This window comes from Pipra filicauda, unplaced genomic scaffold (genome assembly GCF_003945595.2).
Source record: "Pipra filicauda isolate LSUMZ 115617 unplaced genomic scaffold, ASM394559v2 scaffold11_size5308982_pilon, whole genome shotgun sequence".
NCBI classification, from domain to species: Eukaryota; Metazoa; Chordata; class Aves; order Passeriformes; family Pipridae; genus Pipra; species Pipra filicauda.
This window is the reverse complement of record NW_024103652.1, coordinates 227,501-243,768: the sequence shown is the minus strand read 5'-3', so window position 1 is coordinate 243,768 and position 16,268 is coordinate 227,501. Positions and strand designations below refer to the sequence as shown.

The 16,268-nt window shown below is 34.1% G+C and overlaps 1 protein-coding gene across 3 annotated transcripts in view; it reads left to right on the top strand.

The window, feature by feature from the left end:
- The window catches only part of NOVA1 (NOVA alternative splicing regulator 1), a 142,226-nt gene that overhangs the window by 123,733 nt on the left and 2,225 nt on the right, over positions 1-16,268 (top strand). For all 3 annotated transcript variants that reach the window (XM_027746124.2, XM_027746123.2, XM_027746122.2), the window contains one exon: positions 15,418-16,268. This exon is cut by the window's right edge and continues 2,225 nt beyond it. In XM_027746124.2, coding sequence (XP_027601925.1) covers positions 15,418-16,268 — 851 coding nt within the window. The remainder of the gene's footprint in view (positions 1-15,417) is intronic.

Genomic DNA, 16,268 nt, shown 5'->3' with positions numbered 1-16,268 from the left:
TTGTTCATTCAGTCCTCAAGGTTTATATTTTTTAAAGCATAACTATCTCTTCTGGTTGCTGCAATATCTGTAATACATAATACTTTTCAACCTTTTCACATGATGGAACTGAGCCAGTCTTCTTGGTACTGCCTGTACCCAGCAGGTACAGCACAAACATATGGCTGTTACAAACCTAATATTAGGAATTTGTGCTTTTAGCTTACATTATCTTTTTATTTTATGCAAATCTATAGGTTGCAATGTAATGCAATAGTACACATAAAACTAGAGACTGGGACATTAATTGATGTTTCTAAATTTTAATAATTTATGTACATGATCTCCCTCTCTGACTTTAAAGAACCATCCTACCCCTGTTTGTAAAATTAATTGCAGAAGTATAGTCTTTTCATTCCTCAGATAAAGGTAGAATCTGAAAACAGAGTTTGTCTGTAAAGCATACTGACAACTTTTAAAGGGTTGATGAACTCATATTTGATATATGATTTGTTGTGGGTGGTGGAAGAAAAAATAAGAAAGCTTCGTTTCGGTCTTCTGTTATCCTTAGGACATGGATTTTTAAAATATGTATAATATGCAGCTTCAAATTATAATTTTTTATCAGTACTTTAATCTTAATGTACAAATAGCGAGTTTTAATGATGATCCTAAGATACCCTACAGCCATCATAGGCCAGTGAGATATTATCTCTATTTGCCTTTAACAATTTGATGTGAGGCTTATTTAAAATATTGTGTCTCAGATATTTTAGCTGTAATCATCTATTTTTCATTCCCTAATTTTAATATCAATTGTTATAGTGCTGTTGAGCAGATCTGTTTTGTTTTAAGGTCTGTCACAGATTGACTGATACTGGATGTATCACTTGATCTTTCCAAATCTCAGTACCATATATTTCAAATCAAAGTCAATATAAAGTTATTTAGCATTCTGATAAAAGGTGCTACAAAATTGAATGTCTGTTATTACTTTAATTTAATTGTTAAGAATATTTGCCATAGTAATTCTCTGAGATAACTGTTCGGCCTTTTGTCAGCCTATCTGATTGGTCTGTGATAAATGCAACCATTTTATTTACATTAGAAGACGCTGTCCAAGTTCCACAGGCAAAACTAATATGTTGTTTGAAAGACACTTCATCTAATAGATGGTGTTTTATATGGACCCATCACTAAAGTATTTAGTACACTGGATTGTAAAATTTTAAATATATGAAGACCACACATGTATTAAATTATTAGTGTATTAAACAAATACATTCTTCTAATTATAGAATCCAACTAATTTTTTTATTCACAAGCAGATGCATGAGAAGGAAGTCAGGTTTGATGTGGTCAGTGGTGTTCAGAAGCATATGGTAACTGTAAGAACCTTATCATGATGTTTAGGGGAATAGAGTTGAAGAAATAGGTCCTGTATTTTGCGAACGTTTTCTGTAAGGTCCCCAAACTTAGGATATACTTTTGTCACATACAGAAAAATTCTTCACGTAATTTCTCAACATAGCATATCTTTTAGGTTAAGTCTCAGCAATGACTTTCACCTTCAGTTTTCATAATTATTCAGCTTCGCATTCAGAGTTCTGTTTAGGTGTTGCTATTGCTTTCACAGACTTACCCAGTAATAATTTTGACTCCCCATTGAACCTGTAACAAGGTTGAATGAAAGTACCTATTACTTGTTAGGAAAACAATTCTTTTTCTAGAAGAGTGAGAAAACCCTTACATTTCACATTTGTAGATAATTTTATCAATGTTATATCTCTATAAAGTGACCTTTTCTTAATATTAATAAGACAGATTTTCTTTCTTGATCACAAGTTAACTATGGCATGGCACATAATAAATAAAGTTTGAGATAATATATCTAGAAACAGCTAGGGAGAATTATTCCTCTGTTCATGCGAGAGGACTCCAGTAGAGGTTCCAATGCTTCAGAGGTAACCTTTCCTGCTTCTTTTCAGCTGAAATGCTTAATTTCATGGCAAACTCTTAAGCAGAATTAACCTATACTCCACAGACTAACTGTAGACTTTTTTCCTGGTTTTTATGTTAATACATTACTTTTAATATATTTCTTTTGCTCATTGACCACTTTTTCCCATTATTGTGGAGTATCCGAGCTCAGCGCTCGTTTGCATTGTCTCCTTAAACTATATATACTTTTTAGATACTATAAAGATGTCTAAATAACAATTTAAAAAATCTTAGTTGAAAATCAGTTTGGGGTTTTTTACACTTCTTATTGTCTGTTTCAATTTTTCCCCTTTAGGCAACTATGTAGGTAATTATTTGTGTTCATATTTCTTGTTTCCTTTCATCTCCTCTCCCACTGCAAAACAATTTTAGGGGTCACTGTATACTGTTCCTTTCCTACAGGTAGGAGAAATGTCAGGAACATTCATGAGACATGGAGAAAAATGTAGATTCTCACTGCTAAGTCTCTGAATACTGCTATCATTCATAGGATGTCATGAATTATCTGTCAGTTGCAGTCCTGTAAGTGAAAATGGGATTCCATGTTCATATATCTTGTTTGGATTTTATGCTTGGTAATGATCAGAAGCAGTTAGTTTCCCATTTCATCCCCCTTTCAAAAAGATACACTCTTTGCCAAAATATGGTAAAGGTTTTCAAATGTGCTTTGCAATAGGGTGTTTTTAATTTTTTAATTTTCTTTGTTCCAACTGTTTTAAACATTCTTCCTTAATCAATACAAAATGAAAATAAATAGTATATTATAAAGTTTCAGATGTATCTGTGTTCAAGGTCCATCCATATAAGCTAGAGTGAATGCTAGCAGCATGTAACTCTATTGTCTAAGCAAGGTTAGCTTTGACTTTGAGTTCTTAATACTCAGATTTGATGATACACTGTTTCATCAAATATTGGCTGTAAAAGCCAACCGTATTCTGAGGTATACAGGCAAAGAGTCACTTAGCCCTCTTTGCTCTTTGAACAATCCAGAGAAAACAGAAGGTCAAAGTAATTTCCAGAATACAAATTTGGATGGCTTTATTGATGTTTCTCTACTGTGTAATGTATCAGTCACATGAGACTAGACTCCCAAGTTTTCAACTATTTGGAATTTAATTTAGTGACTCTTAAAGGAGTTCAGAATTTATATGATCAAGGGTTGTGTGAGAATGTGGAAAGAAACACTGGGTTTACAGAGCTTACTGTCACACCAGGACAAATCCTGTACAGCTAGAAAAGGCAGTACCATGTTTTTCTGACGTGTCAGATGTAAGTTGAGTGAGACATGATTAGGCCTGGTCCTAGAATACCCTGCTTGGCACCTGTGTTAGTTAATCTATATTCAAGTATTGCTTATGCCTAGTGCTTGTTTATAGTCAGTTTTCCTTAATGAAATTTGTCTCCACAGATTCCCATTGTATGAGAAATATAGTCCAGAGTATAGATGTGGGGAAATAATATGGTTTTAAAATATGTGGTTTAATAATAAATATATACAGTTTTCCCTACTGAGCTACACATTGTTTGATCTAAATTCAGGATCTTCACATTTAACAAGACACAATTGTACCTTCAACTGTCTCTTATAAAGGGGTTTTATAAGCTAGTTTGACTTTCATAACTGACCTATGTTAGCACCTATAAATCTTTTTGTTTCTGCTAACTCAAATAATTGGTAATTTCTGTCTTGCCTCCACTTATTCCAGTATTTTTTCTCTGTTTCAGCAGTAGTTACTGCTTCCTTGTGGCTATCTTGGTTAAAAATGTATAACTACAAGTTTAAAAGAGTTAACTAAAAAGTACATAGACTTATAAATTAAAGATATACATATAAATCAGCTGGGGTGAATGTTAAGTACTAAGCCAGCCAGCTACAGCTTACGATATATTTCCTAAGGCCAGTAGCTTGATATCATCTAGTTCTGTTCTCTAATCCTTGTCAGAGGCATAATGTCAGGCTCTGAGAGGAAGGGTTTGAACTGAATTGTCAGAAGACTCTATTAGCATTAGAGAGTTATGGAGTCCTGTAGTAGCGCTTTTTTAAGTTTGAAGACATCACAGAATCAGCTAGGTTGGAAAAGATCTCTGAGATCATCAGGTCTAGACATCACCTTGTCAACTAGACCATGGAATTAAGTACCACATCCAGTCATTTTTTGAACACCTTCAGGAATGGTGACTCCACCACCTCCCTAAGCAGTCCATTCCAACATTTAATCACCCTTTCTATGAAGAAATTCCTCCTGATGTCCAACCTGAACTTCTCCTGGTGCAGCTTGAGGCGATGTACTCTTGTCCTGTCGCTACATGCCTGGGAGAAGACGCCAACCCCCTCCCCGCTATAGCCTCTGTTCAGGTAGTTGTAAAGAGCAATAAGATCACCCCTAAGCCTCTTTTTCTCCAGGCTAAACAACCCCAACTCCCTCAGCTGCTCTTCATAGGACTTTAGACCATTCACCAGCTTCATTGCCTTTCTCTGGACAACTCCAGCGCTTCAATACCTTTCTTGAAATGAGAAGTCCAGAACTGGATAGAGTACCTAAGGTGTGGCCACCCATTAGTGAAACCACACTAGTGAAACTACGTCATTTTTTTAATGAAAATTTCTAATAATAGCTATTTTTCATGACCTAGAGAGATATGGTTATGTAAATATTTTATGTTTAATTGTCCTTCCTTTCTCATTTGAAAACAATTTTCAAATGACATTTATGAGCTAACCTCCCTAGAATTTCACTGAGTAGTTCTAGTTAAACAAAGTTCTAGTTTAATAGTGAAGCAATATTTAATACAGAAAGGATCAAGTTTCTGCTGCTGGCTGTCTTGCAAAGCTGGAGGTGCAAAGTAGCCATTGCCCTTGGCTCTGTTAATCTAGATAGTTCATCTAGACCAGGTTCATTTTGCAGAAGCTAAATTTCCTTCTCTGTCATCTTTAGTTTTTGCTGTTTACCATGTTCATACAGTTATAAATGTAATAAGTAATTTATCATTCCAATGTGCATTGGCTGATGGTATTGTAAGTTTTACTTTTCATTTTACCTTACGGTTTTGTGATCTATGAGAAAAATGCATGTGCTAAACTGATGCCAGGTTAGGTCAAGATACACCATTACAAATGCCCCTTTCAGTCTTTTCTTACCTCTATATCTGCTAATAAATATAGACAGGATACCTCTCAGATAAAAGATACATTGTTTAAATTACTCAATATTGTTAATGGCATAAATTTGGTTTTCAGGAAAGGTTGGATAATCTCTTGAAATAATTTGTAAGAGAGTGGGTTTTTTATTCCATGATCTTGAAACAAGGAGAGTTTTCATTTAGTTCTGCGCATTACACTTATGTCTGACATGATTGCAGCTGTGAAATTCTAAGACTTGATGGGCATGGGAAGAAGCAGGGGTTCCATTCATTGTGTCTGTTGAGAATACAAACATATCTTCCATATGGACTCATTTGGGTTTGTTTTTCCTCATTGTTTTTAGAATCAGTTGAATTGAAAACAAATGATTTAAAGAGGCACTGCTGAATAAGTAGCTCCTGTACTCTCTACCTAAGATGAAGCTGTTGGCTAGATACTCAGTACAATAGGAGGGTCTCTAAAAAGTAAATCAAGTGTTATGAGTCTCATATAGAAGTACATATGCAAAATACAGAAGTGTGTGTGTGTGTATGTATACATAAAAGAATATATAGTAGTGATATATATTCAGATGCTTTCAGATTTACTTGATTTACACTTCTCTAAGTTTTTGCATCAAATCATATGTCTGTGGGAATGGTGAGAAGAACTTTTATTGTTTTGGCTTGGGTTTTTTTGGGGGTTGGCTTGGTTTTTTTAAATTGTTTTACCTAGCTAGATGATATATTTAAAATTTTCCTCCTTTTAAAGGCTGTTTGGCTTATCACCTTATGTGTTTTTATCTAAAGGAAAAGTGTTTTTTTCAGTAAAGAGCTCATGAGAAAAATTATATTTATATTGCTCTTAGGAAAATATTTCATCATTATTGCCACTTTTTTTTTTAAGAATGAAAAACACCATGAAGCAATACAGAACTCTGTAGGTGAGAACATGAATAAATATGCTCTTATTTTCATGGACCTGAGTCATTAATGGGGTTACCACAAGGATTTTAATTCATATGTGTTTCCTCTTACTTTTTTTTTGCCAAGAAGCATAGAGAATAGAATAATTGCCCCAGGACTTTAATTACAGTTAATGTAGGAGAGAATGTTAGGATTTAGTATTATTATTTTATTTTATGATCATGAAGACTCAAAGGTGTTCCTTTAGACAGAGCACATTCAGCTAGTTGCACTTTCTTTTACCCCCTTCTTTTGATATCTACCATTTTTTCAGTCCCAATGATTCTCACTTAAAACTTCAATTTTGAAATGATCAGAATATGATAGTTGTGATAGTAAAATTCGGGACTAATTTTGAGCATATAAATATGAAATATGGAACTTGACAGTGTATTTTAAGTAAGGTACTAACGACTGTCGTATTTTCTGCGCACTTTACCCTCTTCCTTTGGGAATCACAAACCTGTCGATATGAGTAACCATAAAGTTCTTCCTGCTGATCATCAATCTCTGTCTTTTGACCTCCCACAAAAAGATCTCAAGGAACTTTGAGCAGGAAAGAAATTCCTCTTTTTAATGGTCATTATAAATCCTTATTTTCCATGCCATAGAATTGAAATGGTTCTGCTGACTCACCTTAATTCCACAGCTTTAAAAAGAGAGGCCTCCTGCAGATAATATATAGTTGATAACTTAAATTTTGTTCTGAATTGCCAAATGAATGTTGAATGATAATATTACATATTTTGTAGAAATCAACTGTGACAAAAGTAATCTAAAAAACAAAGTAAAAGTGCTAGCCTTCTTTTGTCCTATCAGTCCTACAGATAGATAGGTTAATTTTAAAATGTGTTTTTCAGAGATTGATTTTGAATGAATTATTAGGAATGCTGAAATATGTTTTTGATTTTAAATTTGGATTTAAATCCTAAATTAATTTGGATGAAGTTTAGTATGCTGTTAAAATAATGTTGTAATCTGGCCGGCAATGTCAATGCATAAAAATCTCAATGTATTTCTAATATCCTGGTTTTAATTTTTCCATGCTTTCAAGATTTAGTCAGCTTTGATGAAAAGCATCGTTGACAGAGAAACAGCAGGTCCCTTTGCATATTTTTATTGACTATCCTTTCCTCTGAATTTAATTAAGTAGCGTAACTACAACATATAATTTTCTGCATGGATTTCTTTTAGAAAGACATCATTGTGTATTCTAGCCACATTTATTGAAGTTTATACTGAAAATTGAGCATGTTAATAGCTGTGATGTCATGTTAACGTTGTATCTTCATCTTGAAAAATTCTACTCCAGTAAAAGGAATATTTAAGAACACTGCTAGCTTTCTCTTCGACTTGCTAGTCGATGGCTATTAAAAAAAAGATTTGAAAAAAAAAACCTAAAAACTAAAAAAAAAAAGAAAAAAATTGGAAGCATCAGTCTCTTGGAAGTCAATGGAAAATTGAGTCCTTAGTGCCTGGTTATAGGCCATTCAAGATTTGTTATTAACATCTTAGTAGATTTCCTGTATGTTTCAGCTATAGGATTTCTTCCAGCAATTGCTTCTCATCAGTTATAAGTTTTCTAGTTAAACTATAGCATATCATTCAAAGCAAGTTTATGGCTAATCTGCTACTGGTGAATACACGTAAAGCTCATGGATGTGGCCTTTTAAGTATGCTCTACAGATTTTTTGACTGGGAAAACATAAAAAAAGGAATACATGACCTTTGCCCCTATTTCTGCCAGGAAGATCAATTCCCTTTAGAAATTGGAGCGGGTTTTAAGTGTTTATAAGTTAGATCCTGTCTAACGTAAAACAGTGGGTGTTTTCTTGATAACATCAGTGAGGCATATTTGTTTTTAAAATAATGTACATTATCTACATTTTTTGCAGATTATTTTGTGTTGGGAAGTGTCTTTTCAGCAATTCCAGTAATGAAATTACATTATATGGTTTCTTTCAATCAGAAGTATCCCCAATTGCTATACTCAGTAGTACTGTAAATATTCTTGCATTTGTGAAATCCATCCTTGACTCTGGGAGGTTGGTAGGTGTTCATAGAACGCCATGCAACAAATTAGACAAGGAAAAGAAAAATGGAAGATTTTAGGTAGGGGAAGGGGAAACTATTGTAAATTTAACAAGAGAATAGGGTTAACATTTGTAAACGATAACACATTCTACTGTCATTGAAAGTGTCAGACTTTACTGGGCAGAGCTGTTAGTATGCCTGCTTTCTGTCTTTTTAAAAGATGTTTCATCTGAACAATGGCACAGTCAATATATATGTGTAATTTTCGATGTATAATGCTTAACTCTGCAACTCAGTGAAAATCTATTAATTTTTTCTCTTGTATAATTCAGTATGTAACCAGCTCATATTTTCTTTTTTTAATTATAAAAAAGTGAAAAATATAAATGAAGCTACTCAAAATACATCACGCTTCTCCACAAATGTAATTTGAAACTTATGAAATATTAATGCATTAAATATGAAATGTTGTTTTTATGCTACAGAGAAAAAAATTTAAAAAGTTAAGTTTCTTCCCTATGTTATTAAAACTATGAATCATAGAGAATTCATGGAGCAGTTGGTTTTCTCCATTCTCAGTGTTTTGAATCATGTTTTCATGAGGGATACTTATGGAACTACTCAGATTTTTATGTGTGCATATGTGTGCATAAAATTTTAATAATACTTTCTTAGGGACTAGATAATACCATAGAATCAACCACCTGTATAATTAACATTGTTTTAGCAATTCTCTCTCCGTACACAACTTGCATGTGCACACATTTATTAAAAAACTGATTTTGAGAGTGGAAGTCTTTCTATTTATGAGTTAGAGCCTACACACACATTCTGTGTGGCAACTAAAGCAGACACCAGATAATTTTTTCCTGTTTCTTTAGACATGATTTGCTAATTCCCTGCTGTGAGAAACTTACATTCCAAATTATATCTTTAATTAAACCATGAAAGAAAAATCATAATCTTCATACTTTTAAGTGGGCAGAAGTGTAATTAGGTAGTTACTAAAAGAAGTGGGAGGTACTTTTTTTAGTACCTCGAAGAGTCAAGGTTTAATATCAAATGCTAATTGAAAAGTGATCTAGATTTAAATTAAAGCAGCGTTTTGTGCAAAACTTCCTTACACAGTCTTACCTAGAGTAAGTATTTCTCCAGCTTGGTTCTGAGTTTCTAAGCCTTGTGATTTCAGATGCAAATTGTTCCTGAATATTTAAGTTGAAGTCAGGTTTCTATTGCATGATAGTTTTTGTGACTAAAATGCAATGATAAATGCAACTTCAGCTGAGAGGAGGTCTAAGAACTGGAGCAAAATAAACACTTGTAATAAACAGTAGAGTGGGAATCAGCCTAAAGTCCTCCTGCAGTGTATGGGCAGATACAAACAAGTATCTTAGAGTATCTATTTGCTCTATCAATTAATTATATTTGTAATAATTTTGTATGATTTTAACTTGAGATAGAACTCATAGTTGCAATATTATTTTTTCAATGGATTAAATTAACTTTGAATTGTCTTGAAAGAAACAGTATTTATGAGGGCAGAAATAACACAAAGAAGCAATACAGTGAAATTGTTGCATAATCCATTGCATAATCCATAATCCATTGCACTTGTTCACGTAGTATTTCTGTACTAGATATCTTTTTGTAGAAAGAGAGAAACTGAACTGGAATGACATTTGCAGAATTTAAACATAATCAGGGAAGATGACAAATAATTTATGGTCTAGGTTTATTTACATTAAGATCTAGCTAAATTTATGAAGTACTGCTTCTCTTTTTATGGATATGTACCTATTTTTGTAAATAATTATCAAGCAGACTATTAGAAAGATGTGTCTAAAAGAAGTCTCTATTCCTTCTAAATATTTTTTCTAAACCCAAAATATATGATCTTGAACCAAGCTATCGAGAACTTGTTTAGTGCACAGCACCTCTGAAAAAGTAAATTCATATTTCACTATACGTATAAATGGAATCCAATCCAGTGATATTGAAATTACTGAGAGAAATTCCACTAACTTCCTTGGGGGTATGTATGTGCAATAAGTAGAGATTTGCTGTGTAAGCCTACTGTCGGAATCTGAGCCCTAGTCTGACATGAACATCTGTCCCGAGCAGCCTGGTATGTCTGCCTGCTGTATACACAGTATGACTCATGACCTTTTGGTAGCTTTTGCTGCCTTGACCTTGGGGTTGTCAGTGGGTATATAGCCAGGGACTTTCCAAGCGTTGCCTGATACAGGCATCATCTTGCCTGTAATATACTCAGTTGGCTTTCTGCTTGATTCCGGTAAACTCCTATCACATAGTTGTTCCTGATTTTTCTCCCAGATTTTCATCATATGACCACTTCAATTTAGGATGGATGGTATGGGACTACCCACAAGCCTGGTGTAGCAGTGTGTTTAGCTGGCCACACAGAGAAGTAGCAGGTGATTCTTACTGTTCATTGGCTTCTCTCTGCAGGAATTGATGCATTCAGAACACCCGCTCACCAACTCCAAGTATGTAGTCATATGAGCAGTTAAAATAGCATGAAATTTTCATAGGTATAGAATTCAGAGCCCAGATGGAGTTTTAAAGAGTTTAAAGCAATTGATAAACAATGAAGACAGGGGAAAAAAAAGATGAAATGAAATATAGCAATTTAAATATAGTTTTAAGGGAATGCAGTTATTTGCTTTAGGGAGACTAAATTGTAGGATTGTGTCAGATTAGGATGAATCTGTTAGATTAAATGGAATCTTTTCTGTAAAATATTTCTCTGTTAAGAGAAGATAAAATGACATTAGATAAGTAAAGATTTAATAGAAGGAAAAAAGAACAACTGTTACAGAAGATTCATGGAATGAGTTGTAATTACACTGGTGAAAATAAAAGAGGAAAAAGGGAACCTGAATAACAGATAAAAAAGGTCCTTGGTTCATTAATCTCTGTGCGATCTCTTAGAAACAATTCTGTGAGGTGAAAGAAATATAGGATGACGCAATTAAATGTTTCTACTGTCAAACTGATGGGTTTGTTTTTTCCAAATTTTGATACTATTTTGTATAATCGGTGAGACTTTTTCTCTTCTGGTTTAAGTTGGTGCAGGTATGTGTCATACCACCATGTGGAACTTAAAAGTTAAAGCCATATTTTCTGAACTGAACATGCAGTTAACTGGCAGAACAGCCACATCTAGTACTAATTCTTGCTATCTAGCTAGTCAACATGTATTTCATCCTCCCACTACTTTTTGCCAGCATAAATACTTTGCATTAACTGGGTGTCACATAAGGTGCTAGTTTGTGATTGCCATCCCCCAACTCCAAAGACTGTGAGAACTGATAATATAACCAGAGCATATGTCATCAGAGAGAAGGAGGGCAAGGAAATAACGCAGTAGAATAGTGAAAGGGTCGGGAACTTTGCCATGGGGAGTTGGAGGTATTTACATGAGAGGAGTGGGAATGAGGGTTGGAAAGACAGGACATGAGGTATTAGTACAGGTAGTAGTGCAGATTTGGTCATATTGGAAAATGGAAATATTTTGCTTGTGTTCACATGCATTCCTAACTGCTCAGTGAAGATTATCCTTGTGCAGCATAAGGGAGGGGATGAAAAGTGGCATAGCATAATCACCAAACATCTGGCATTCCACAGTAGATGCTATTCAGCTCACAGAACTGAGCTGAGACTTTCAGTCTGGTAAATCGGAGGGCTTTTAGGCAATTCTGATGGGATAGATGAATGCAGCATGGGCTTATACAAGTGGGTTGTCAATAAATGGAAAAGGATTAGGAAATTAGCTGATACAGAGTTTAGGGATCTCGGATTTTTCAGCATGCAGGACTAAATATGAGCCACCAATGCTAAGTTAAAGTGGTTTGAATTGTGTCTCTGGACACTGGCTGAGATCACTCAAGTACCAAGCATCTTTCTCTGAAGTGCAGAGTTTCATCAAATCTCTGATTTTGTTGGGAACTAAGGCCAACAAACTGCTCTCCAGTTTGAGCCCTTCTTACGTCCCTAGTTACTTGGACTGTTTCACCTTTGTTGAGACTTTTAAAGATATAATCATGTTTCAGTGAAAATATACGCAGTGAAATTACTTAGTTTCTTTTATAATTGTTATAATTTGATTCCTTTTCAGGAAAAAAGTATTATACTTGCTCAACCTGATTTTGAACTTGCTTATGCTAATGCAAATAGGATGATAGTGATGCCTGTGGAAGAAATTGATTTGCTTTGTGAGTAAGCAAATGTCATAATTGCAGTCCTTAATTTTTATAAAATCTATTTGACATGAAATAAAGCTTGAGTTCTTTCCATTTTTTATTTTCTATAGCATTTGAAAAAATAAATTGCATATGTATTTTAAGCTTACGTTCATAATTGCTTTAGATACTCACTCTCATTTTTTGCAGCACAAATTTCAATATAGCCAGGAGCATACACACAAACCTGGAAACCTAATCTTCCTGCATAGTCAAAGATACCTTGGTTGGATAGCTCAGAGCACTTATTCTGGGTAGCAGTTAAATTTCTCACTTCTGCATCCAAATCAATTTCTGAACTTGCTATCTGTAAAAGAAAAATAAGTGCACTGTCTGATTTCCCTGATGGTCAGGGACTTAAGTACTTTAAATAAAATTGTGGTGGTGAAGGTAACAAAACCAAATAGATAATATTTGTTTTTCAATTTTTGAATTTTATTGTATCATTTTTTACCTTTTAACTCAGTGGCCATATGAATTTTAGGCTTCAACAGAAAAAAAATTTATATTTGCATTATTTCATTTGTACTGGTACCTAGAGTGTTACGGTCTAACATGTTAGATGCTGTATTATTATACAACACAACCAGTATTTGCCGTAAAGAGTTGATATTCCAATATATAAACTAGTATAAAGATAGATAGTACATATTCTCTAAATTTTTAATACATGTATATTTTAAAATGATGTCCTATATGTTAATAGGTGAAATATTCACCTTGGTTGGGTTTGTATTTGAAAGGATATTATTGGTATATTTCTAAACTAATACAATTTAAGAGAGTTGTCAATGAAAGAAACAACTGTCTGTTTCTAAAAGAGATATTTAGAAAAGAGTATTTTTATTTATCCCAGATGCAGACAAACATATATTAGTCCAGCAAATCCAAGTTGTTTTTTTTTTTCCAAAATACATCATAGTTTGTATGTAGTTTGCAATGCTAAGCACAGAAACGTATCTAGACAGGAATGGAGTAGGTGAGTAAGGAGGAAGAGATCATTCTTTATCTTTCCCCAGATTAGTCAGATAATTTGTCAAATAACTAGGGCAGTTAGTGGTGAAACTAATGAACTTCCGTTGGTGTCAAGAAAAGTACTAGTTTCTTATTGAGAAAATCTTTCTAGTTGCATAGAGAACATTTCCTTCTTAATTTTGTAGCTGAATTAAATCATTGCTTTATTTTACTATACCAATCCTTTAGAATAATCCTAGCCATATTACAGTAACCTGGATTTTCATGTGTTGCATGTATAATTATGATTTTACAGGTGCAACAATGCTGCCCTGATATTAAATATTCACATTATTTCTGTAGTCATGTGAATAGTTATGAGAGTGTATTTTTGTAGCTTCTTGTGTTCTTAGGTTATTCTTTTAAATTTGCATAAACACTTATGCCTGACCTGATCAGTAGTATGTGCATTGGTTATGAAATAAAAGAAGACCTGGTAAATCACAGTTGTCAAAATCTCCCACAGAAGCTGTTAGTATGTCTTAAGTCAGTGGAGCCAAGTAAATGTTTTCCGTAGTATGCAGCAAAAAACTGTAATAATGAAATGTGTGCACTGCTGCATTTTTAGAGTGTTAATTAAAACAAACAAAAAAACCAAACAAAACCAAAACCAAAAGAAAACAAAAACAAATACACCCCAAACAAACAAATCACCTTAAATCAATATATTTATCAAAAATCTGGACAATTATTCTATTTAGCAATTAGTTAATACATTTTATATCTAGAAACAAAATACAGAATCAAATCTAAGAGTTGTTTCTTTTGTGATAAGAAAACTAGAAAAAAGGGTACCTTCAAATTACCAAATATTTTGAACTACATTTTAAAGTGACTAGGAGGTATCCTGACTTAAAACAGAGTGTGCCTATAAATATATATAAAAAACATTTCAGTGTGTATATATATATATATGTATATAAAATGCTTATATAAATATATACACATGGAGATGTTTAGTTTTATAGGATTATTTAATATATGGGTGGACTACGTATATTTTCATTACCGTACTTTCACATTACCTTTAGAAAAAGTCTGCACCTGATAATTTTTTATTTATTCCATAGAACATGTTCTATTTTGATGTCAATGAAATTCTGAAGAAATAAAAATTACGTATATCATTTAATATTGAATTTTTATCTTGGGTGTCATTCTTCAGTGATAACATCATAAGGACTTCACTCATAACTCAGTAGGTAATACATTGATTGACACATGATACTGTGTCAGTTTGAAACTTGTTTTAACAGGAGGAAAGGTAGGATTTATAGGTAAATACCCTTAGTTTGAAGATGTTTTGATAAATTTTTTAGATGTACAAATGCCATGTTTTATTCTTTCAAAATCTCAGCACTTAGATACTCTCTCCTGTTGAATTTAACTTCCATAGGTTGAATAATAATACGCTGTAGAAGATAATGCATTTCTGTACACTGATGGGTGGCAGGTAGAACAATCAAGATCACGTGCTGTTCAAGATCAACTATTTTATCTGTTTATGGCTTAGCCAAGTGTTGTTTTGGTTGTGGGTTTTTTGTTTGATTTGGTTTCTTTTGTTTATTTTTTTTTTTTAATTATTGTTACTATAGATATTTTAAAGGAAGGTAAAGAATTTCAGACAAAATTTGCCAAAGAAGTTGGTTTGCTATGTTATCCTGGAAAGAGAGGAATCAGATGACAACACTTGCTTTGATACAATCTGAGATAATCTTTCCATACAAGTATAATAACTGCATTTGCTTAATCTCTTGATCTGAAATGTACTATGCTAAAAGCGGTATTTTCTGTGGGAGAATGATAAATATGATTTTTCTGTTATTTTATCTTTAATTCTTTGTATTTTACATTTGAAACATGCAGAGCATTAAAAAAGCATGATGAGCTGTATTTCTTCTTAATTTTTTTAACCTTTTTTTAAAAAACGTGGTAACTAACTTGCTTCATTCTTTTCCTTCCTTTTATAGGGTAGCAAAAATATTATAGTGTTTATGCACAAAGCAGAAGTATTATTTATATATATTTTTTTCAATTACAGGTAAAGATTATAGTTCCCAACAGCACAGCAGGTCTGATAATAGGGAAGGGAGGTGCTACAGTGAAGGCTATAATGGAGCAGTCAGGGGCTTGGGTGCAGCTTTCCCAGAAACCTGATGGGATCAACTTGCAAGAGAGGGTTGTCACTGTGAGTGGAGAACCTGAACAAAACCGAAAAGCTGTTGAACTTATCATCCAGAAGATACAAGAGGATCCACAGAGTGGCAGCTGTCTCAATATCAGTTATGCCAATGTCACAGGTCCAGTGGCCAATTCCAATCCAACCGGATCTCCTTATGCAAACACTGCTGAAGTGTTACCAACTGCTGCAGCTGCTGCAGGGCTATTAGGACATGCTAACCTTGCTGGAGTGGCAGCCTTTCCAGCAGTTTTATCTGGCTTTACAGGCAATGACCTGGTGGCCATCACCTCTGCACTTAATACATTAGCCAGCTATGGATATAATCTCAATACATTAGGTTTAGGCCTAAGTCAGGCAGCAGCTACAGGGGCTTTGGCTGCAGCAGCTGCCAGTGCCAACCCAGCAGCAGCAGCAGCCAATTTGTTGGCCACCTATGCGAGTGAAGCCTCAGCCAGTGGCAGCACTGCTGGTGGTACGGCGGGGACATTTGCATTAGGTAGCCTGGCTGCTGCTACTGCTGCAACCAATGGATATTTTGGAGCTGCTTCTCCCCTAGCTGCCAGTGCCATCCTAGGAACAGAAAAATCCACAGATGGATCAAAGGATGTAGTTGAAATAGCAGTGCCAGAAAACTTAGTTGGTGCAATACTTGGAAAAGGAGGGAAAACATTAGTTGAATACCAGGAGTTGACTGGTGCAAGGATACAGAT